This window comes from Mastacembelus armatus, chromosome 5 (assembly GCF_900324485.2).
Source record: "Mastacembelus armatus chromosome 5, fMasArm1.2, whole genome shotgun sequence".
Lineage (NCBI taxonomy): Eukaryota > Metazoa > Chordata > Actinopteri > Synbranchiformes > Mastacembelidae > Mastacembelus > Mastacembelus armatus.
Genome location: NC_046637.1, coordinates 27,279,815 through 27,300,956, shown reverse-complemented (window position 1 = coordinate 27,300,956; position 21,142 = coordinate 27,279,815). Strand labels below are relative to the sequence as shown.

At 41.1% G+C, this 21,142-nt stretch overlaps 5 protein-coding genes across 5 annotated transcripts; 2 read left to right on the top strand and 3 right to left on the bottom strand.

The window, feature by feature from the left end:
• Positions 1-775: 775 nt before the first annotated feature.
• ccdc174 (coiled-coil domain containing 174) lies at positions 776-4,205 on the bottom strand. Its single transcript, XM_026307216.2, has 11 exons — positions 4,088-4,205; positions 3,818-3,925; positions 3,633-3,733; positions 3,199-3,257; positions 2,951-3,098; positions 2,724-2,819; positions 2,467-2,603; positions 2,278-2,372; positions 1,955-2,102; positions 1,677-1,829; positions 776-1,470 (listed from the first exon to the last, which is right to left on the bottom strand). Exons 1-11 carry the CDS (start codon positions 4,127-4,129, stop codon positions 908-910), a joined length of 1,650 nt encoding a protein of 549 aa, XP_026163001.1. The 5' UTR covers positions 4,130-4,205; the 3' UTR covers positions 776-907.
• A 1,810-nt stretch (positions 4,206-6,015) lies between these two features.
• Positions 6,016-7,023, top strand: ghrl (ghrelin/obestatin prepropeptide). The gene is made up of 4 exons (XM_026307452.1): positions 6,016-6,141; positions 6,648-6,722; positions 6,796-6,907; positions 7,004-7,023. The coding sequence occupies exons 1-4, from the start codon at positions 6,028-6,030 to the stop codon at positions 7,021-7,023; spliced, it is 321 nt and encodes a 106-aa protein (XP_026163237.1). The 5' UTR covers positions 6,016-6,027.
• A 1,376-nt stretch (positions 7,024-8,399) lies between these two features.
• On the bottom strand, positions 8,400-10,409 carry tatdn2 (TatD DNase domain containing 2). The gene is made up of 4 exons (XM_026307528.1): positions 10,014-10,409; positions 9,736-9,863; positions 9,075-9,258; positions 8,400-8,606 (listed from the first exon to the last, which is right to left on the bottom strand). Exons 1-4 carry the CDS (start codon positions 10,404-10,406, stop codon positions 8,466-8,468), a joined length of 846 nt encoding a protein of 281 aa, XP_026163313.1. The 5' UTR covers positions 10,407-10,409; the 3' UTR covers positions 8,400-8,465.
• A 5,476-nt stretch (positions 10,410-15,885) lies between these two features.
• vhl (von Hippel-Lindau tumor suppressor) lies at positions 15,886-17,976 on the bottom strand. The gene is made up of 3 exons (XM_026307101.1): positions 17,511-17,976; positions 17,120-17,242; positions 15,886-16,588 (listed from the first exon to the last, which is right to left on the bottom strand). Exons 1-3 carry the CDS (start codon positions 17,695-17,697, stop codon positions 16,371-16,373), a joined length of 528 nt encoding a protein of 175 aa, XP_026162886.1. The 5' UTR covers positions 17,698-17,976; the 3' UTR covers positions 15,886-16,370.
• Positions 17,977-19,274: 1,298 nt separating this feature from the next.
• On the top strand, positions 19,275-20,528 carry LOC113130472 (oxytocin receptor-like). Its single transcript, XM_026307153.1, has 2 exons — positions 19,275-20,118; positions 20,332-20,528. Exons 1-2 carry the CDS (start codon positions 19,275-19,277, stop codon positions 20,526-20,528), a joined length of 1,041 nt encoding a protein of 346 aa, XP_026162938.1.
• The last annotated feature ends 614 nt before the right edge of the window (positions 20,529-21,142 follow it).

The window sequence follows — 21,142 nt, the reverse complement described above, 5'->3', positions numbered from 1 at the left end:
AATCACCCTCTACTGTTATAAATTCCCTCTCCAGATTCACAGCAGTCTTTTAAATGATTCTCTCATTCAACGTGATAATACAATATCCTGGAAACAGGTTAGGGTCACATAGCTGAAGACATCTATGCCTCTATAGCATGAACTCGCCAACATTACTTAAAGGTGGAAATATCACAGGGTGCCACTGACGAGCACATGAGAAGGATTTCAGATGCTTCCATTTGCATTCAAAGCTCCTTGTCTTCTTCAGAGCTGGAAAATGAAATGATTACTGTTTGAAACTCACCATATGAACGGACTGGAAGTTCCTCCTCATGCTGAGTTTGTATCAGGAGACAGATGATGATGATGATGATGAATTTCACGATGGGTCCATTAAGGCACCAGGGAGCCTTTTACGTGACTAAAGGCCTAAATTTAAAAAGTTTCATCAGCAGTAAATTCTGGACTCTGAACATTTTCTGACCATTTAGACAAAAAAAGAAAAATACAGAAAACAATCAGAAGACTAATCAGTAACGAAAATAATTGTTAGTTGCAGCTTTAATCCAATTAATTCAGTGCACAAGGAAACAGGCACCTACAGATCCTCAGTATGAAGGGGTGCACTACCATCTGGTGGGCATTTTTATACTGCAACTCAATGTCAACAGATAATTCCTTTATTTGTCCTCTTGACATCAAGCCAACGTGTTACGAAGCAGAGGCTTCATACTGTATATAAAGCTTTAATGTAAGAGCTGAAAATTCACAATGACAAAAAAAAGTCAGAACATAAGATGAGATTCCTGATATTTATTAAAGGTTAAACTCCAAAGAGCTGAGACTTTGTGTTTTGTTGTTTCTGTGAAAAGAAACTTGTATTTACACTCACAATACAAACCGACTACAGGTTAGGGGTTAGGGGTTAGGTAGAGTTCCTGTAGAAGGACAGCATGTCATCCAGACTCTGAGAGCCCTGAGGGCACTGCTGGGCCTGGCTGTGGTCTGCAGGCTGGGGGGGCTGCTGAGGTTGTGACTGGTTCTGAGGTGGATACTGGGGGGGGAACTGGGGTGGATACTGGTTAAAGTACAGTGGGGGAAAGTGAGGAGGCAGGTGATATGGACCTGCAAACTGAGAAGGATGTGGAGGTGGAAATGGGGGATAAAATGGAGGAGGGGGATGCTGGGGATTAAACAGTGGTGCTGACACAGTAGGGGGGTCTGAGGGTGGAGGCTGTGAGGGAGGTGGAGGATTTTGCTGAGGAGGAGTTGGACGAGAAATTTTAGCCTGAGCTTGTGGTTCCTCTTTTCTCTCATAAATTTCTGTTGGGTCCTTTGTCCACTGGAAGGACATTTTGGATTTATTATCCTGAGTTTTATTCTTCCCTGGTCTTTGTCTCTTCTCTTCATTAAAATATGCAGAGGGAGGTGCAAATTCTGAATCTCGCTCTTCACGGCGCCGAGTTTTCCACTCACTAAACATGAACTCTGAAATTCAAAATAAAGATCACATTTTCAGATGGTGCTTTCAGATCCAACACAAGCATCAACAAGCAGGCTTTTGGTCAAACGATGTATACTATACAGATCCATTGCAAACACACTTGTTTTTTCCTCCTCTAATTCCAACATAACTTCATCACACTCGTGACACAGGAAGATAAATTTGAACACCATTAAATAATAAGGCGTACCTTTGCCTCTGTCCCATTCTCTGACATGAGGAACTCCTGGTTTAGTGTCCCTCCTCTCCTGGATCTCCACTTCCACCCGCCTCACTGTGCTGACCGCCGGACAGTCCTCTGGTGGGGGTGGGGATCCGATTAATTCATCTTCCCTTTCCTCTTCTGGGAGAAACAATTCACAGCAATGTCTCATAATCACTCATCAGATCGTTAAAAAGCAGCAGTGACTTGCTACACAAACCAAATGCTGGTTTTACCCCAAACTAACAAATAGTGCGGGTTCTAACCTTCGTTCTCCTCCTCTTTCTCCTCTTCTTCAGTGCCGTCCAACTTGGCCTTCTTCGTCTTCCTCTGCCTCACCTTGGCCAGTCGGGCCTGGAGGATAGCCTGCCGCTTCTCCTTCAGTCGTTCCCTCTTGGTGCGCTGACCTGTTGTCTGAAGAACAGCACAGATGTAAAACACAAACAAAAGATTTGAGCAAAACTGAAAGCAGCAGCTGTGCAGAATCAGAATCCTTAATAAAAATTAACAACTACACTAGCAGAAGTGCTGAAGCTGGAAAGCTATGAGGTGTTTTATTGTGTTAAAATGACTTTTTGTGTTTTCATACCTGGTCTCTGAGCATGTCCAGAGTTTCTCTCTGCTTTATGCGCTGCTCTGCATCCTGAGAGAACGCAAAGTAGCCCACACCAAGCTCTCGAGCCTCTGAGACCAACGAAGAATAAAATAATTAAAACAGACCGCTCGCTTTAGGGTCAAAAGTGGGCAGAAAAAATGTTGCGAATGCTTTGACTGTAACCTTGTCCCCTGATATCCTCGTAGTGGATCGGTCCGACAGGCCTCTTCATAGCCTCCTCTTCCTCCCTCTCCCACTCCTGCCTCTGCAGCTCTCGACGCATGTCCTCTGAGAGTAAAGTCTTCCCAGATGACGCTTTTCTACAAGAATTACATCATATACAGAACAAGTGCAGGTCTTAGCAGAACCAAAATCCAACCACATGTCTTAAGAAACCAAACTCTGCCTCTTAAAAGACTTTGTATGATTGAAGTAATTACCCTTCTCCTTTAAGGTCTTGGTCCATTTTCTTAAAGTCTGGCAGGTCCTTCTTCATGCATCTTCGAGATCGGCCCAAAGCATCCACATAATCCACCCTAAGGTGAACCAACACAGCAGGTTAACACTTTACTAACAATTGTTTAATTACTTCTGCTGTTATTAGAAATGTGTAATGTATATATTTTTATATTTTACATCTGTACTAAAAGAAATGATCAGATGTTACCATTCCTCATCTGGGTTTTGAGGAGCAGGTATAGTTGACAGATCGTCTCCATCCTCATCATCTTTCTCTGCTTCCATCTGTATTTCTCTCTTTTTGTCAATGATCTTCTGCGTGAAGTCGACCAGGAACAATCCCTCAGTCTCTTCATCTGACACATTAAGGGATCAGGTTAAAACAAAGTTAATGCCTTTTATACTGCACAAATAATTTAATGCTTCTAATGTGAATACAATTCCCACTCTACCAACCTGGAAAGTCTCCTTTTACCATTTGTTCATAGAGTTTGGCCTTTTCCTCCAACTTACGTCTGTTATGAAAAGAAAAGCGAGGAGTCAGATGTTCAGGTCAGCTGTATGTTATTCAATTTGAGTTTGATGTATTTTAATTCATTTTATTGGTATACGGGTGATTTGACCCTATATCAATAAAATAAAAGGAATGGAAGAGGAGAGGGGAGGACAGGACAGGAGGGGAGAGGAGAGGAGAGGAGAGAAAAGAGAAGAGGAGAGGGGAGGTAGGAGAGGGGAGGTAGGAGAGGAGAGGAGAGGAGAGGAGAGGAGAGAGGAAAAGAGAGGAAAAGAGAGGGGAGGAGCGGAGAGGAAACGGGGAGAGAGGAGAGGAGAGGAACAGAGAGGAGAGAGGAGAGATGTTATGACAGCAAAGAGAAAGCAGCTTAGCTCACCTTGCAGTATCCAGGCTGGTCTGCTCCTGGTCCAGCTGCTCTGCATCTTTCTCAGCTCTCGCTGAAACGCCAGCGTTTTGTTTGCTCCACAGATTCGGTTTCTACACAGGAACATAAAGGCATCACGGTGAGGAGCTGCTGCCTGTAATAAAACACAACCAGGCCCAAAGTCTCAGATACCGCACCTTGACTTTGGCTTTTGATTTCAGTCCAACACCAGCACTTTCCTGGACAAGTTTCTCCTGCTTGAACTGTTCTTGTTTCCTGTACAGTTCAGCTTTAAGGTCCACTAACTGTAAGAAACAGAATAACATGTTAGTTATTGTGTGTGTTTACTAGTTCAGCTTAGCAGCGAGTTAGCAGCTAACGTTAGCTCTTATCATTTCTAATTAATCTTCAGAGCCACACAGACTGCCGCTAAAATGTTCGTATAGCTTCTTGTCTACAAAACTCACCGATGAAGCGGTCACATCGAAAGGTTTCTTCTTTTTATCCATGTTTCAGTGTCTCTTCTCGACACCTTCACCTTCCTGCCCTGAGCCTGACTTCTTCGTCTGTTCCTGTCGCTGGTTTTTACCGCCATCTAGCGGCGGCACTGCAGCTCTACAGCACCCACAGCGCCACCCTCAGGCCCTCCGCAGCTCTGCAGCACCCACAGCGCCACCCTCAGGCCCTCCGCAGCTCTGCAGCACCCACAGCGCCACCCTCAGGCCCTCCGCAGCTCTGCACTAATGACTTTATTTTCAGTCACAGTCAACCTCTGCGAAGTAACTGTACTAATGAATACTTCTAAAGATAAGGCGGTGAAAGTAGATTAGATTTTGTAGATTAATTAAAATACATGTACCTGCCAGGGCAGATAGTAGAAAGTATTTGTTCCTGGATGGGCAGCACGGTGAGTCAGTGGTCAGCCCTGTTGCCTCACATCAAGAAGGTTCCTGGTCTGAAACCCATCAGGGGCCTTTCTGTGTGGAGTCTGCATGTCCTCCCTGTGCTTGTGTGGGTTTTCTCCAGGTACTCTGGTTTCCTCCCACAGTCCAAAAACATGTATGTCAGGTTGATTGGTGACTCTAAATTGCCCATAGGAGTGAGTGTGAGTGTGTGAGGTTGTTTGTCTCTATGTGGCCCTGTGATGGACTGGGGACCTGTCCAGGGTGGACCCCTGCCTTTCACCCAGAGAGAGCTGGGATAGGCTCCAGCAGATCCCTGTGGTTAGGACTATGGGGGTATAGATGATGGATGGATGGATGTTCCTGGACGACCTTGTGTGGGTAAGACTCTTCATAGGTTAATGTCTCTCCATCTTCTACTACTCTCTAGGCTGCAGCTCTCAGCACACGCTCTCTGGTACAGTAGGCCTTGTCAGCTGGAACACAGAAATGATTGCATCTGGCAGAAATATGGTTCCCAGCACTAGATCAAGGTCAATATTCAGGCAGCCTTTTGTCTCTTCTGCATTATAAACCTACACTGTTGATGTCTCAGGGGAAATTGTAACACTAGTATTGTGTCTTATAATAGCACAGGATGATCAACTAACAAATACATATATACAATAAATACAAATACAGTATGCGAGATGTTTGAACTTTTTGTATTAAAGTATCGTAAGAAGATTTTTTACAAAACTGCAAAGTTTTGAAATCTCAATTTCACTGATGAGCTGAATGTCATTCCCAACCAGTCAGTGAGCTGACTGTCAGAAAGTCATCGCAGGCTCATGGAAATAACATATCAAGCAGAGCCACTGATTCCACAAACTGTGCGTTACATCAAGTCCAGCTTCTAGGTGCTGGGATGGCAAAGCAAGAACTCTGAAATGTTTATTCAAAATGCTTTGTGGTTTAACTAATATAGAAATTTAAATGGTAGCACATCTAGTGTTTAATATAAATGTACTGATATACAATAACTGTTGATATAGTCAGTGCTCTGTCTGAATAAACACTATTAGGGACTAGCTTCATGTTTATGTGTATTCTTATCTATTAACTAATAGTCTAATCTTGTAATGTTGCTCTACACTTGTACAATAGGCTGAATCAGTCCCATTTATGAGCATCTCTGTGACTGCAATACTATCATCTCCATCTCCCAACTGAATACATAAGATGACTAAGTCACAACAGAGAAATGCCTACTTAGTTATCAGCTCAAACATTTGAACAATCCAATTCTCCTAAGATATCACAGCTCATGTCCCTGTTATCATCATGTGTAATGCAGCTTTAAACCAAAAGGAAAGCAGGTCGACATTATATAAACCGAGGTGGCCAGTTCAGACTAAAGAGAATTTAAAGAGTCTGTGTCGGTATCAGACTTAAATTAGCAAATCAAAAGTTTTACCATTGTAGGCTGGTTAACAGTTTCTTGTGGTAAAAAGTTTTGTTCCACCATGTTTTTGAAAAGAAACACCTGTCTGCTGGTTTTCCTGTTGTGTTCTCTGACCCTGTGGTGCAAGTCGACCAGTGCAGGCTCCAGTTTTCTCAGCCCTTCACAAAAACCACAGGTAAGGTGATATGTCTGGTATTTATTTAAAAAAGCATCTGGTTTAGGTGTTTATGAAAATATAAAAGTGGAATGTACACCAAGAAAACTGATACCAGTATTTTATATTTGCGTTTTATTTAAAGTTCTGCTATCCCAGTGAGTCCCACATTTAGCTTCAATTTCTAAATTGAAGCTCGTCCGTGATGGCAGCGTAATATAGTGACTAAACGCTTCGCCTTGGTTTGTCACCTTTTGGATATAAATAAATCTATCCTTTGTTGGATATGATTGACTTCTTCAACTTTTTTCTCCACATGCAGGAACTTTTTCTTATTGCAACATGGACATTTTTAAAATAACCAGGTGGGATTTGAAATGAGGCCTTGATTAGTGCAACCAACTCCACTTTACCCAAGACCTGAGGAGTATATAAAAAGCTCTTTGAGTGCAATTGAAGCTAAAATGTAAATCTGAGTTGATTAAAATCATGATGTTTCTCTGTTCTCTGTTTTTCATCAATGACAGAACAAGGGCAAGTTCTCCAGAGTCGGCCGCCGAGTCGTGGAGCCTAGTCTACCAGCTGAGAACAACCACATCACAGTGAGTAAAAATCACACTCATTACAATACATGAAATCATCCCTGTGACTTTATGGTCTCCCCCTCCTGTGCAGATAAGTGCCCCCTTTGAAATTGGCATCACCATGAGAGACGAGGATTTTGCAGAGTACAGTGCCGTGCTGCAGGAGATCATTCAACATCTGCTGGGAAACACAGACACTGCAGGTTTTCCCCATTTCTGTTTTATACAGAAAACATTTTGTTCCCTGCAGCTTCAACCTAACTTACAGTTTCTAATGTCACTTTTTTTCTCGGTTGCAGAGAGACCATCACAACTTTGAAAATCATGGACAGGAACTTCATCAGAGTGATCACTAAATATGAAGTGTCAGTGTCCTATAGACATGCTAGTCTGTTTTCCAAGCTTATTGTAGTCTTTAGCTTAAAACATCATTACTTAGACTGTGGCTAAGAGAATTAGGCTATACTATTAGATTTCAGAAAACTGTCAAACTCATTACAAATTTAAACCCCTCCAGGACAACCAGTCGTCATTATTCTGCTCATGTGTCTGCAAAAATAAAATATCAATCAACATGTTGTCTGTTTCATTTTTGAGCAGCAAACACTGAAGATAATTTAGTTTAGACAACTCAGATCGGCTGTGTGGTTGAGACGTTGTGAGTTACCTCTGCATTATGCCTGCGACTGAATACAAATTGCACCTTCATGTGGAAACTCAAGTTCTGGTTTACCTGCTTCCTTTTACAACTGAACTGAAAGCTCAGGCCTAAACACAGTTCCATTTAAAATACATAAAATGCAAACACAGTGAAATTACAGTGAAATTGTGAACACAGTGAACTGTGTCCACATGTAAGGAACTAGGTCAAACACAGCAAAGCACAGTGTTTGTGCCTGTCGTCTGTTCCACCTTGTAACCTTTAGTAAGCACAGACGTATGCCCATGAAACAGGGTGCTCTGGCCTACATTCTCAAAAGGATCTAAAATGCTGGGAAACAAGGCTTTTATTAAAGAGCCTGGCAAAAACAGAAATGGATTTTTTTCTTTAATGCATTTCTCCAATCAAACCCGGTGGAGTACACAACATCTGCCCATCTAGTATTAATGCAAGCCTCGGACTCTGACCAAATCCTCATACCCTAACCACATATCATATCAAGCAGATCCACAGACTCCACAAACTGTGCATTATATCAAATTTAACTTCTAGGTGCCGAGATGCCAAAGCAAGAACTTTGAAATGTCTTAGAGAAAACTCAAGCCCAAGTTTAATTAGTAGAAAATGCCATAAAGCAGCTAATCAACCTCAAAATGAAAAGTACTGAAAGAAAATCAAAGCAGGGTCTCAAAGCAAGGACATGGACCAGCCACTACCTCTCGTCAATAAAGCAATCCTTTTAGCTTAAGGCAAGAGCCACGTGTGTTTGCTTCCCTGTATTGCTGTCCATACTTTGCTCTCTGCATTTCTCTTCAATCAGCATTTATGTGCATTACAGAGTAATTCGCCAAACCAGGAATAAAGAATAAAGAAGCAAGATTAAAGGTTTATTTTTAATAGGTCTGCACTGTATCAAACCAAACTGCACTACACAGTGACCAGACAGGACAAACAAACAAATTAGTAATGCAGCAAAAATAAGGAAAACAACCACAACTCAAATTTAGGAGATCATTCCTATGATGAACAACGTAATATATACTCAGAATATGATCAATATCAGTATCTCTCTTGCCAGCTTTATCTACCATCTCTGGAGATCAAATGCCGTACAGCTGAGTGGTGTTGTTTCGGATGGTGGTGAGGACGGTGGCCATGTCTTCACCCTTCAGCAGGCTCAGCTCCTGCAGAGTATGGATGCCCAGTCCAGGATGTGAAAACTGACAGATATCTTTACTGACCTGTTGAGGGTGAGACACGCAGTTCGTGTTATAATGTAGTCAACCTCTACCCTACTTGTCTAATCGCAGGACAAACACAAGGAGAGTTTATCCTTAAAACTAACATTTAAAATGCAGAATTATTCTGTGACATTACTACATATGCAAAGAAGCTTATTACATAAATGTCAAATATTAAATATTTTGTATAAAACCAGTGCTGGACTAACCGAAAATATTTCAGCTCTTCATAATTTCCATTAGGGCTGGAATTAATGATTATTTAATTCATTCACTGTTTGGTCTTTAAATGCCAGAAAATAGTGGGAAAAAAAGCCTTCTGCTTCAACATAGTGAGTTTATCAGCAGTAATCACACTTCACATTTACCTGGTTCAGTGAGTAATATGTAATAACTTGTTATTAACAATTTAAAGAGCTGGGAAAACTCATTAAAGACAATAGAACAGTGTTTGTGGTTTGAATGTGCCTGTCTTGGCAGGAAATACGGGGCGTCCGTCTCTAACACGATGCGGTTCAGGGGGATCTGGCGGACGGCGTCTCGAGCATCGGTGGCACTGGAGTAGGTGATCAGGGCTGTGAAGCCAACATACAAGTTGGGGAACTCTGTCAGGAAGGGCTCAATCACTGGGTAACTGTTGGTGAAACAGTGCCTGAAAGTAACAGAAGTAAAAAATACAATTCATAGACTAAATGTTTAGCAAGTTTATATGCTACTAACAAGGTCTTTGACGCTATAATCACTGAGATTTGAGTCTTAGCTGATTAAACATGTGTGCTGTAAACATATATTTGATGGCCTAGAGCAGTCAGCAATAACAAAAACAAACACATTACTTCCTGTGGCAGCTTCACAATAAAGTCCCCCTTCCAATGTTTTGTAAAGTCTTTTAATGTGAAGCAAACAAAAGCACCAAATTCCATGATGCATTACTTCCTGTCAGTCCCTTCTGCACAAAGGTAGGCAGTTTAAAGACAGCGTGGGAATCAGCAATGAAAGGTCATATAAACAAAAACAACTGCTGAACGTAAATATATTAAATTAAGGATTCTAAACCAAAAACAGGTATAGTAGCTTTAAAACACGTTTTCATGTTGATAGAGGACAGGAAATGTTCCCTCATACACACCTGTGGATTTTGTACTCCCTAGGGACACACGTCTTCATGATGGCCAGCAGGTCGTCATCTGCGTCCCTGCAGTGGATCACTAGAGGCTTCTGAAGGGCCACAGCCAGACGCAGCTGACGCTCAAACACCTTCACAGCAAAAGCAGAGAAACACATCATTTCAGCAATTATTATTATTATTTACTGTAACAAAACCATACATGCTTATCCAGTGCAAGATAAAGAGCTACTGGGCTATAAGGTTTTATTCAAAGTCCAACTTATCATATGAGACTTTACCTCCTTCTGCCTGGAGATTTTAGTGGAGTTTTTGTGAGAGTAGTCCAGTCCCATCTCACCAAATGCCACAGCTTTTGGATGCTGCATGGCCATCAGTATGTTCTGTTCTTGGACGCTTGAGTAGTCTTTGGCAAAGTGGGGGTGGCAACCAAATGCCCCCCAGACCTTGTCTTCAGCCAGCAAACCTTCCCACAGCGCCTCCTTCACCATGACCCCCGGGTTGCAGAAGTCAGCAATGCAGCCTTGAAACTCGGGGGGGAAGGTGCTGCCGTACAGACTCTGGAAGCTGCCGAACGTACCGCGGAAGCCCAGCTTCCCATAGAGCATGTCTATGTGGCAGTGTGCATCTATGAAGCCACTCTGACTGTCCAGGTAGGAGTTACAGGCTGACATTTTTCGGGATTCCCGCGGGTCACGGGAATCCCACGGTAATCCCGCGAGATGAGAAACAAAATTACGTTCCAATTACAGTTAATTACGTAATTGGGACGGGACAGGAAAAATCGTCATAACACTATGATACCCAACTTTATACACAAATACCCTTTATATAAATAAACTAGACGTTTAATTAATTGAACTCGATTCTAGTTGCCCTGTCTCTGTTTGCTAAGTAAATAATACGCTCCACACACCCGTAACTGATGGTGGCGCTAATGCACTAACTTGCCAATAATATAAGAGAAGAAGAAGAAGGTTTCCCACGTTCGTGTGTGTTATTGTTTATATGATGGAATTATAGTCTTCTAATAGACTTCCTGAATCTCTCAGTCTTGGCTTTAGGAGGAATTAGTCTGTGGCTGAATGACCTTCCCATTGGTCCCAGTTCCTCATGAAGTGGGTGGGCAGGATCGTCCAGTATGGAGTTGATTTTGTCCACCATCCTCCTCTCTGCCACAGCCTCCAGACTGTCCAGTTCCAGTCCAACAACAGATTTTGCCTTCCTGATCAACTTCTTTAGTCTGTTGGCCTCACCAGCCTTGATGCCACCTCCCCAGCACACAACTGCAAAGAACAGTGCACTCGCTACTACAGACTGATAGAACATCTTCAGCAGCTTGTTGCACACACCAAAGGAACAGACTCCAAAGAACAGTCTGCTCTGTCCTTTCTCAAAGAGTGCATCTGTATTGTTTGACCAGCCCAGTTTGTTGTTAATGTGGACTCCAAGGTATTTGTAGGAGTCCACAATCTCTACTTCCTCTCCAAGGATGGTCCACCACCAGTTCTCTGGTGTTGTTGATATTGAGCTTTAGGCAGTTGTTGTGACACCAATCAAAAAGCTTTTTATCAGGTGCCTGTACTCCTCATCGTTGTCATTACTGATGCATCCATGCTTATTATGTATGATCACTCTTATGCTGTTTTACTCTTTCACTGTTTAGAGATTCCCCATGACCCTTCAAACACCAACAGGTGCATGTTTCTGCGGGAACCTGGGCAAATGTGGGGGGAACACAGACCGCTCTCCGGACAGTTTTTGAACACCAAACTGGTCGCCCAGTGAGGTGGTCTGTGATCCACTCCACCATGTCTGCAGGAACTTCAATTTCCTTCAGCTTTACACTGAGCAGATGAGGCTGAATAGTGTTGAAAGCAGTTGAACAGTCAAAGAACATGACTCTCACAGTGCTGCCCTGCCTCTCCAGATGGGAGTATGCTCTGTGCATGAAGAAGATGATGGCATCCTCCACTCTGATGTGTTCCTGATATGCAAACTGCAGGGGGTCCAGAAAGTCAGACTCTTGAGACCTCAGGTGCTGCAGGACCAGTCTCTCAAACACTTTCATGACATGTGATGTTAGCGCTACTGGTCTGAAGTCACTAAGCGTACAGGGACGGCCTCCGGGACGATACAGGAAGTTTCCCATAACTTAGGCACCTTTTTGATCCTCAGAGAGAGGTTGAAGAGTTGCTGAAGAACCTCTGCAAGCTGTCCAGCACACACCTTAAGTACTCTAGGACTGATCTGGTCCTTTTGCTTTGTTGGTCTTTAGTTTGGATAGTTCCTTCCTCACCTGTTCTGTGACAAAGGCTGGGCCTGTGTTGATGAGGAGTCAGAAGCATGTAATGGATGAACTACAGCAGGTAGGCCTGGCAACAATGCTTCCTCTTTGTGACGTTTAATGTTGGTCTGTATTTTTAGCCATTTTTGGAGCCCACTTTTATGTGATTGTAAATTAAAAGCATATGATCAAATGGATATCTGTTCATGTAAAGAAGCCTGAAGCCTGTGAAGCCTGAAATAACATTTACATCATACTCTATTCCTTTAGTGCCCAGACTGCGCTGTGACAACCGACCTTCGGGCAGAAGGACGAACACACACTACATAACAGTTTATTTATTTACAGTAAAGATTTACTTTTGAAGTTCTGAAAGTCTCATTGTTTTTCATGGAAAGCTTTCTCAGCTTCATTTTTCCCAAAGAGGGCACATTTTGACTGAGAACCTCTGCTTTTCTCTTGGGAGTGTCCAGACTAAGCGATCCAAGGCCCACGGGTCCTGGGGAGGCTCTGGGAGTCACAGTGTGAGAATCTCTATGCAGACACGGTGTGCCTAAGCCAGTTCTCTCCTCTGGAGATTAGTTTGTAGCCACTTGAAGGACAATTTCCTTCTGTTGGCGTCCATGTCTGATACCCTAAACACATTTATCCAATTAGAAAAGCAATGAACAGATCTGTATGATCATCTAGTAAAATAAAGCTTCAAAAATGCAGTGGTTTGTCAATTAGTCGGCCCTATTTGTGTTATCATTCACAATCTATACACATTTCTTTTAACCATTAGACATCTTTTTAAAATGAGTTTTAACTTCAAATTTTTAGATCTATTTTATATTAATTTAATCTTGTTGATCAGGTTTCATTTTTCCTGCATAGTTTTATTACTGTCTTTCGTTTGTAACTATGTTTTTAAAAAGTGCTATTCAAATTGAGCTTTTATTGCCATTAGCATGTTCAGAAAGGTGTTCAGTTGTTAGGATGTTGGTAGAGCTGGTCCTGAGTTACCAGCAGGTGACCAAAAACAGGTCCAGGTGTAGCTGCTCCACTACTAACACTGCAGTGGTCAGCCAGGTAACATTTATAGCTTATATTTAACACATAATTTAACTTACTGTCCGCTCAACGCTTCTCACTTTATAGCTCAGGCTAAACGATTTCTTGCCAGGAAATCTTCTGAAATACAACACACTGTGAAAATGTAGATTTGCCATGTTCACTGACCTTATTTCATTTGATTTTGATTAAGAAAGTTGATCATTTTAATTGAGCCGCATGATGAACGCAGGCGACATCTCGCGATATCAACTTTATCAACGAGATTTTGCTAATTAGTTTGAAACTGGGACTTTTGTAGCCCTCTTTGATTTCTCCATCTCATCCAACTCCCACAGATTACATTTCAGGTCCAAATGGAGGATGATGGAGAGACACATTTCAACTACTTAATGGTGACCCAGAATTGGATTAGTAGCTCTTACATTGGACATGACCAGAAAATATCAAAGAATTGTGGTTAGAAGTGGGGCCCATGTTAAAAGTTGAAATGAATGTGAGAACAAGAACCTACAAGAGATTATGCGTCATCTTAAAATAGTGGTCCTGATCCCCCAGTCCAAACAAGGCACATATTTCAAATGTAACAATGAAGTGACACTTGATTGACTCTTTTTTATTTACTCAAAGTGTAGGGTCAAATATTGTATATAAGAGAAACTGTTGAGATGTTCATAAAGCTTGTTTTACTTCTGCATGCACTAGTTATACCACAGGCTATATTTCACATAAGAATTATTGCACAAACTACTTTTTTTTCAATTCCAACTTGACCACTTCAGACTAACAACAAGGCAAGTCGTCTTTTTTAATGACTTTTTAACTGTGAACAAACACTAATAAAAAAAAAATATATATATATTAATATTAATAGAAATAATTAAGTTGGTTTAAGTAATTTAAACAAATAAAACCAATCTTTATTAGACTTTAGGTAATCCCAGGGAGGTCTTATAGGCACCAAAACTGTTTCTCTTACCTGAAAAGAAGAAATAAAAATACATGTCATATGGCCCCTGAAAAAACAAACCTAGATTTTAAGGAATATTTGTAATTCTAAAATACAAGCCCTTCTTAAAAACACTGTGTGACAGAAGTGCATTCCTTTTCTGAAATACAGAAGGCACATATTATCTGTTCACATACACATGTTAGACCAAGGTGATGCTTACTGTATTGGTGACACTTTGCTGCAGCAGTGGGTGAGTACTTACATGCTGTGCTCTTTTTTTCCACTAGCCAGTAGCAGAAGCCCCTCCTGGCACGGTCATTGAACACATTCCTGTACTGAGGCATGTTCTGAGGTGAGGTTTTTGGTGTGCTATGACGGATGCCTAAAGAAAAACATGCAATAGTGAAATAACAGGGATGTAAATTTAACAGTGATCTTTTAAACAGCTATTGATAATGTATGACCTACTGTGTGATTGCACAATAGAGTGAAGAGGATCATTAGTGGTAGTTTCATCCTGAGTCAGAGGAGGTAACAGACTGCTGCTGGTGGTGATGGTATGGATTAGAGCACCTTCATGTGATTCACACCCTACGGCATAGAAAAACAGTTTAGAGCCGTATCTTTCTTGATATTAGCTACTCTATGTACAGACTTGCCCTGTCTGTAGCTTATGAAGTGCTCTCCTTGTCCCCTCAGTTATATATTATCTCGTAAACAGGGTGCTTTTCACAAACCTTTGCTCTTTAAGAAGGAAGCTGGAAATGATACAAGGCAAACTGGTACCTAAGAGGGAATAACAGCACATGATAAGAATACAGAGAGGTTGATGTTTTGTCTTCAGTTATTGTTAAAATTAGTACAAAAGACAAATTTGCTCCATCTCATCTTACCATTGTTTTCATTTTGCTCCAGTGATCTGTCTGGAGATGTGGAAACATCACTGGATGATCCCTTGGCCAAAATGTTAAACTGGTGAAAATATGAAAGAAGAGAATAATAATAGTTGCACCCTTTTCCTTCTAACATCATGCACAACACTGAATTTAAAAACAAAAACTGTGCGTGTGTGTGAGGCATAAAGAAAGCTCTTGACAATGTCTGAGGACTTACTGCTCTCCCCTGAAACGACTCGAGTCCAATGTTCTTTTCTTCTCTCTTGCCTGCATGTTCCTGATTTTACTGGATCTGGTTCGTCTCACACACGCAAAGATGGATTGTGTTACTTTGCTGCTTAGCAACAGTACCCCTGCTGCGGTAAACTGGAGCTGCTTATAATTGTTATGATTTTAACGTCACTTGGAATGGATATTTATATCCAGTCTGTCTTTGAAATTGTACATTTGGGCTTGTGCAAGTGTTAATTATGTTTAAGTAAGTTGTTCAGCTTGTACAAAAGTTGATACACACAGTGGTATAATTGTGTGTTGTCGGTACACAAACTGTTGGATATGAAAAGTAAAAAAGTGAAAGTCAAGGTTTGATTGTTGCACTCAACTTTCAAGATACATGTTACACAAAAACAAGTAATATTTTCTGAACGGCCTTCAATGCAATGAAAAATCAGATCACAATTTCAAGATTTTCTTGTAGTTTTTATGTTTATTGTTCTATAGTTAGCATTCACTTGCTGTACTTGGAAGATGAGCAAATAAGTAGAATAAATACTCTTCAAAGCACCTTTACCTTTCAGCCTGTAGGACATACAGCATATCTCTCCTTTCTTCAGTACACAAATAAAGAATAATAACAAAACTAAGATGTTTTTTGAGGGGAGATTAGTTCAAAGAACCTTATCTCTGGCATTCCCAATAGGAATATTATAATACCATACTAAAATTATAATACCATATAAAACTCCTTTTAAATGTGACAAGATCTTTTTAACCAAGGTTTTTTCTTTACAAATTTTAATATTAACAGAAAATCAGCTATAACCCTGTTTTCATGACAACATATTCTTCTGTCTGTTAAATGCTCAAATGCCTTTTAGGGAATTAATTAATTACAGAACTTTGTAAATGTGATAAGACTCATATTAAAGGCTGAAAATCTCGACAGTTCTTTGGTGGCCTTTTTTGAACAAGACCTTATATATAAATGTGGCTTACTTACAGGAAAAAGGTATTTACAGTTATTTCTGGTGAGGAAATAATTTCCTAAAGTCAGTAATTAAATGTGACAAACAGGTTGCAGATCAAACCAAGTCTCCTTTGCAGCAAATTTAAGTCTCTATAAGAACTGCTGACTTATTCCAAGAGTAACTTCAATGTTTTGTCTTATTTTATAAAACTCGCCTCTTGTATTTTTAATAATGTGCATTACAGTATTGCTGTCCAAAAATAATCAATGTCCATCCAGTTTCATGTCTCCTTCCTCCTGGCCTTGGATCCTCTCCAGTAAATGCTGCTCTACTCGCTGGTTCATGCGGTGGAGATCTTTCAGAACACTGGGCTGATCTTCCAACTCCTCTTGGAGACTCCGTGCTATTTCCAATGTCCTGTAGTCTTCTGGTCGTACAAGACGGCGAACAACCTGAAGAGCACGATCCTTGAGGCTATAAACTGTACAGACAGAAAAATGTTTTTCAGGTATTAGGAAAATGTTAAACAAAGATCATTTTTCATATTTCTATTTTTAAAAAAGCTGAATCAACAGTGTAGGCCCTGAATGAAACACTTGCACCTGGTGGCAGGCAAAACTATAGAAAGCTGACAAATTGATGACACCCATGACAGGATTGTGGGTTTTTCTGTCTAACCATGTGCTTCTGTAAAAGTATTGTGATGTTTTTGACACGACACAACAAATACTATTCACCTCCATCTTATGACAGTGTGGTTGAAATAAAAAAAGACTAAAATCCAACCAAATAAAATGAAATCACTTGCATGAACAGATAATACTGGTGTGGCAGGTGCTAATATTTCCACTAATTCTATGTCTGTAATTTGGTCATTTCAAACATCTGATGGGAAATTGATCACAGCACCATTTAAGAGCCTTTTCAATCAAACAACACATGTTGTTCACACTGAACTTGACTTGCTACACACTGAACAATACTGTAAATATATTCATATAGCTAATCACACCTGGTAATGTGATAATTGCATATGTAACATTTCCATAGTCTGCTGGTTTAGGAAGAAACAGCTCTCTGCAGTTGACCCTCAGAGGCTCATCAGTCTCTGCATCTCGGAAGATCCATGGGTGACCTGGGGAGCACATGCACATGCACATAAAACATTAAAATGAGAAACTACACAGCCCACCGGCACATCACATGACAAACTGCCCATCTAAACTGCAAATCAAGACATCACGACTTGAACTAAACCTTCTCTGATAACACTTTTCGGTGGTCAGACCACTGAATAGCATCTGCGTTTAAAACCAAGATAATTTCTCAAAGGAACCTTAAAGTAAGAACAGTTATTCTAACGCCTTTTGCATAAGTATTTAGTGACACTGGAGCTACTTTACCAACGAACGTCGTCATTTTCCGTCCCGTCCCTGGCTGCAGGTCTTCATACGCATGAGGGTCCCCGCGGTAATCGACCCACAACGGTCGCACGACACGGGGACTGCGGTTATAAAACACAGCATTGATGAGTACTCGACTGTTCACTGAGCGAACCAGGGGAAGAGGCTGCTCTCCCTCTTGAGGCATCGGTGCTGCTCCGTTTAGAAAGCTATTCAACGCTACGATGTTTAGCTAACGTTAGCTAGCAGCCAGCTAACACCACACTCATAAATGTTGGCTGCCGTCGAGTTCGTCGCACTAATGATGTGTAACTTACTACAAACTCAGTTCAGTTTCATTACATGGTCAAACCCACAGCTAACGCTAACTAACTAACGCTGCTTCATAATAACACCTAGTTACTGAGGAAACCGAATATTCGTCCTCTCGAACTATTTTGTTTACATTCACCCTTCCGGTTGAAAATGGAGCATCAAGCTTTTCTGTGCTGTGATTGGTTGAGAGAGACGTGACGACACATGAGTCACCCTGGATACGTTTCATACGTGACTGACGTGAAAACGCACGTTCATGGATACAAATTCATCAGAGCTAAAGGCTATAAAGCTTTAATTAAGTGATTAATAAACAAACAAACAAACAAATAAATAAATAACTGCCAATCTGTACATAAATGTAATAGGGAGCCATCAAGTCTACAGTTATCATTAATACGTATTTAACAAAAGGTACCGTGTTTTTCACTTTTTTAACAGTCATCGTTAATATAAATAAAATAACCAAATAAATGCAGTTTCAAATGTTAAAAAGATGAATATAAATGAACTTTTGGTCCAATCAGGAACAGGATTAAAGCAGCACATTAGTGAGGTCTCCATAAAGCTCACTAAAAGTTTGCCACAAATTTGTAGCCCAAAGGTTGTGCTTAGTCATGACTTAGACATCTTCAATAAATGATTAATTATTGATGTTTTGATCATTTAAAATGCATCAATTATAGTTTATAAACCAAGCCAAATTATATAAATGGTACATTAGCAGAAAGGGATACCCTTAAGATACAGAGGAGAACTTATTAAAGTGTAAATTGTCAGACACCAGTTGATTGGGATTTTATGGCCAACACAGAGCTGATTTCCTTGCAGGGAGAAGTTCAATTTGCTGGTTGGATGAAAACAGCATATTATAGATAATGTGCAGCTTTAAGGTTTATTTCTAGTGTATTTCTGGCATATTCCTAGTTGTTATTTTTTGGGTATGATGAAACAAATGTTATTGGGATTAATAAAGATAATGAAATATCTTTATCATATCTAATGAAATAAGCCTCATAATGAAAGAATGAGCACGGGTGGAGGCTTTATTTTGTAATAATCCAGGCCTGATAATCATAACATGCATGAATGGAGGCTCCACCCAGTTTTATTCTCACATAAAACACTGTGGCAAGACCACCCTCCTCTGCAGAGATTGTTCCCAACCTAAACTGAGCCCCAACACTAGCGCTTCAATTTGCCATCGGAAATCTAAAAACTATAGGTAGGCACAAATAAAACGATATGAGAAAAATGTTGCCCTTAAACTTCAGAATGAGAAGTCTTCAGTTTTTGCCAAACATACAGTAGAGCTAAATATACAAATATTTTCAGGATCATTTTTGTTTTAAAAAAAATGTTGACTTTCAATATGTGATGTAAAAATGAGACTAATTCATTCTTTTTTCCAGAACAGCCTGTTTTTCAGCCACTTTCCTTCACGACCCAATGCCTTCTCTGAATGACAGTGACTCTGTGGATCCAGAGGACGTGGAGAGAGACGAGAGTTTGGCTAAAGTGGAGATTGCACTACTCGGTGCCATCTTTGTTAGCGCAGCTATCCTCAACACTGCCCTGCTGATTGTCCTCTGGAGGCAGCGCAAACAGATGTCCAGGATGCGCGTCTTCGTGTTTCACCTGTGCCTGTCGGACCTGGTGGTCGCTTTCTTCCAGGTGTGCCCGCAGCTCATGTGGGACATCACAGACAGATTCATCGGACCAGACCTGGTGTGCCGCTTGGTTAAATATCTACAAGTTCTCGGCATGTTTTCATCGACTTACATGATCGTGGTGATGACGGTGGACAGATACCAAGCAGTGTGCAACCCGATGGTGACGTTTCAGCGGACACGCACAAGACTGAACATCCCAGTGTGTGTCGCCTGGGGGGTTTCTCTGCTGGGAAGTCTGCCGCAGGTTTTCATTTTCTCACAGGTCGAGGTTGCACCTGGGGTGTTTGACTGCTGGGCTACGTTTATCCAGCCGTGGGGTCTGCAGACCTACGTAACCTGGACCACACTGGTCATTTTCGTTTTACCTGTTATTACAGTTGTTGTTTGCCAAGTGCGCATCTGCCGAGCCATCCAGATCAACCTGTACCAGAAGACCCAACAGAAGGGCAGCGTGGGTTTCCCGCTGCCATCCCGTGCCAGCGGCGTGGCAGGCATGTCCAAGGCCAGGGTCAAGACACTGAAGATGACAGTGGTTATCGTGTTGGCTTATATTGTCTGCTGGGCTCCCTTCTTCACTGTCCAACTTTGGTCCGCCTGGGACACCGATGCGCCCAAAGAAAGTAGGCCATTAATTATTACTGGTTGCTACTCAGTTTAATAGGGTTTATTCTTATACTTTGCTTTGCTTTTTTTTTTCAAATAAGGCCTCGTTATTAACATAAAGTTGGAATCCATGAGATGCGTATTTACGCACAAGTACCATAACATATGAACGTCACCAATTACAGTTCTTTGAAACGCTGTGACGCTTTACGCTTCTTTTGTCGTTCCAGCTGCAACTTTCACCATCCTGATGTTGCTCGCCAGCCTGAACAGCTGCGCCAATCCCTGCATTTATCTTCTGTTCAGCGACCAGTTTCCCAAAAGGATGGTGAGATTCCTGTGCCGGCGACCGTTCGACGGTAAAGACTCGATGCATGAAGAGGCCACGATGGTCAGCACTTTGTACATGAGCTTCAAAAATGTCTGAGTCCAAAGGAAGATAATGAATCTGGAAAAGGGAAAACGTAGCGACTCCAGGAGCTGCTCCCGAGCTCCGAGTGTTTCTTCTGAACAGAAGATATGAAGACAAGCTTTAGGGTTCAGTATCTATCTTGGTCTTTGACATACAAAATGTCATGTGTCATAGAAACAGTCACCAAAAGCAAAACAGAAATGGGTCACCATGTTGTTGATTGGTGACGTTGACCGATGACAAATGCAAATGGTGCTTTGATTTGTCCAACACACTGAGGAAGTAAAGGAAGCACTTTGTCTTACCTGTGGCATTTTCGTTGGATTTGGACTTTTCAAACAAACTCACGAATTGAATTTAGTCGTATAAATATTTATGTATTGGCACAACAGTTTTGTTGTTTTTTGTTTGTTTGTTTGTTTGTTTGCATGAGCAGAATTGTGAGGAAAATGCAAGTAGATACCAAGTAAATGCTCAGAGACAGAAAGGTAGAAGATCCTGGGTCATATTTTTTAGAGAAAACCAACAGAGTGAAAGCAAACACAACAACCTTTTCATGAATCAACAAGAAATGTTTTTTAAAACATGAAATTCAACATATTTGTCTGTAAAGGCTGTGAAGCCCATTG

Excerpts from the sequence above, each read along its gene's own strand:
- ccdc174 (XM_026307216.2), bottom strand. The coding sequence starts at position 4,129 with ATGGATAAAAAGAAGAAACCTTTCGATGTGACCGCTTCATCG. Across the intron at positions 2,820-2,950 it reads CAAAACCCAGATGAGGAATG|GGTGGATTATGTGGATGCTT; the intron begins GTAACATCTGAT and ends GGTTCACCTTAG. Across the intron at positions 2,103-2,277 it reads TGGACATGCTCAGAGACCAG|ACAACAGGTCAGCGCACCAA; the intron begins GTATGAAAACAC and ends GCTGTTCTTCAG.
- ghrl (XM_026307452.1), top strand. The coding sequence starts at position 6,028 with ATGTTTTTGAAAAGAAACACCTGTCTGCTGGTTTTCCTGTTGTGTTCT. Across the intron at positions 6,142-6,647 it reads GCCCTTCACAAAAACCACAG|AACAAGGGCAAGTTCTCCAG; the intron begins GTAAGGTGATAT and ends CATCAATGACAG. Across the intron at positions 6,723-6,795 it reads CTGAGAACAACCACATCACA|ATAAGTGCCCCCTTTGAAAT; the intron begins GTGAGTAAAAAT and ends CCTCCTGTGCAG.
- vhl (XM_026307101.1), bottom strand. The coding sequence starts at position 17,697 with ATGCCTCAAGAGGGAGAGCAGCCTCTTCCCCTGGTTCGCTCAGTGAAC. Across the intron at positions 17,243-17,510 it reads GAAAATGACGACGTTCGTTG|GTCACCCATGGATCTTCCGA; the intron begins GTAAAGTAGCTC and ends TGTGCTCCCCAG. Across the intron at positions 16,589-17,119 it reads TGCAATTATCACATTACCAG|TTTATAGCCTCAAGGATCGT; the intron begins GTGTGATTAGCT and ends CTGTCTGTACAG.
- tatdn2 (XM_026307528.1), bottom strand. The coding sequence starts at position 10,406 with ATGTCAGCCTGTAACTCCTACCTGGACAGTCAGAGTGGCTTCATAGAT. Across the intron at positions 9,864-10,013 it reads AAATCTCCAGGCAGAAGGAG|GTGTTTGAGCGTCAGCTGCG; the intron begins GTAAAGTCTCAT and ends TTTGCTGTGAAG. Across the intron at positions 8,607-9,074 it reads CGTATTTCCTGCCAAGACAG|GTCAGTAAAGATATCTGTCA; the intron begins GCACATTCAAAC and ends CACCCTCAACAG.
- LOC113130472 (XM_026307153.1), top strand. The coding sequence starts at position 19,275 with ATGCCTTCTCTGAATGACAGTGACTCTGTGGATCCAGAGGACGTGGAG. Across the intron at positions 20,119-20,331 it reads CACCGATGCGCCCAAAGAAA|CTGCAACTTTCACCATCCTG; the intron begins GTAGGCCATTAA and ends TTGTCGTTCCAG.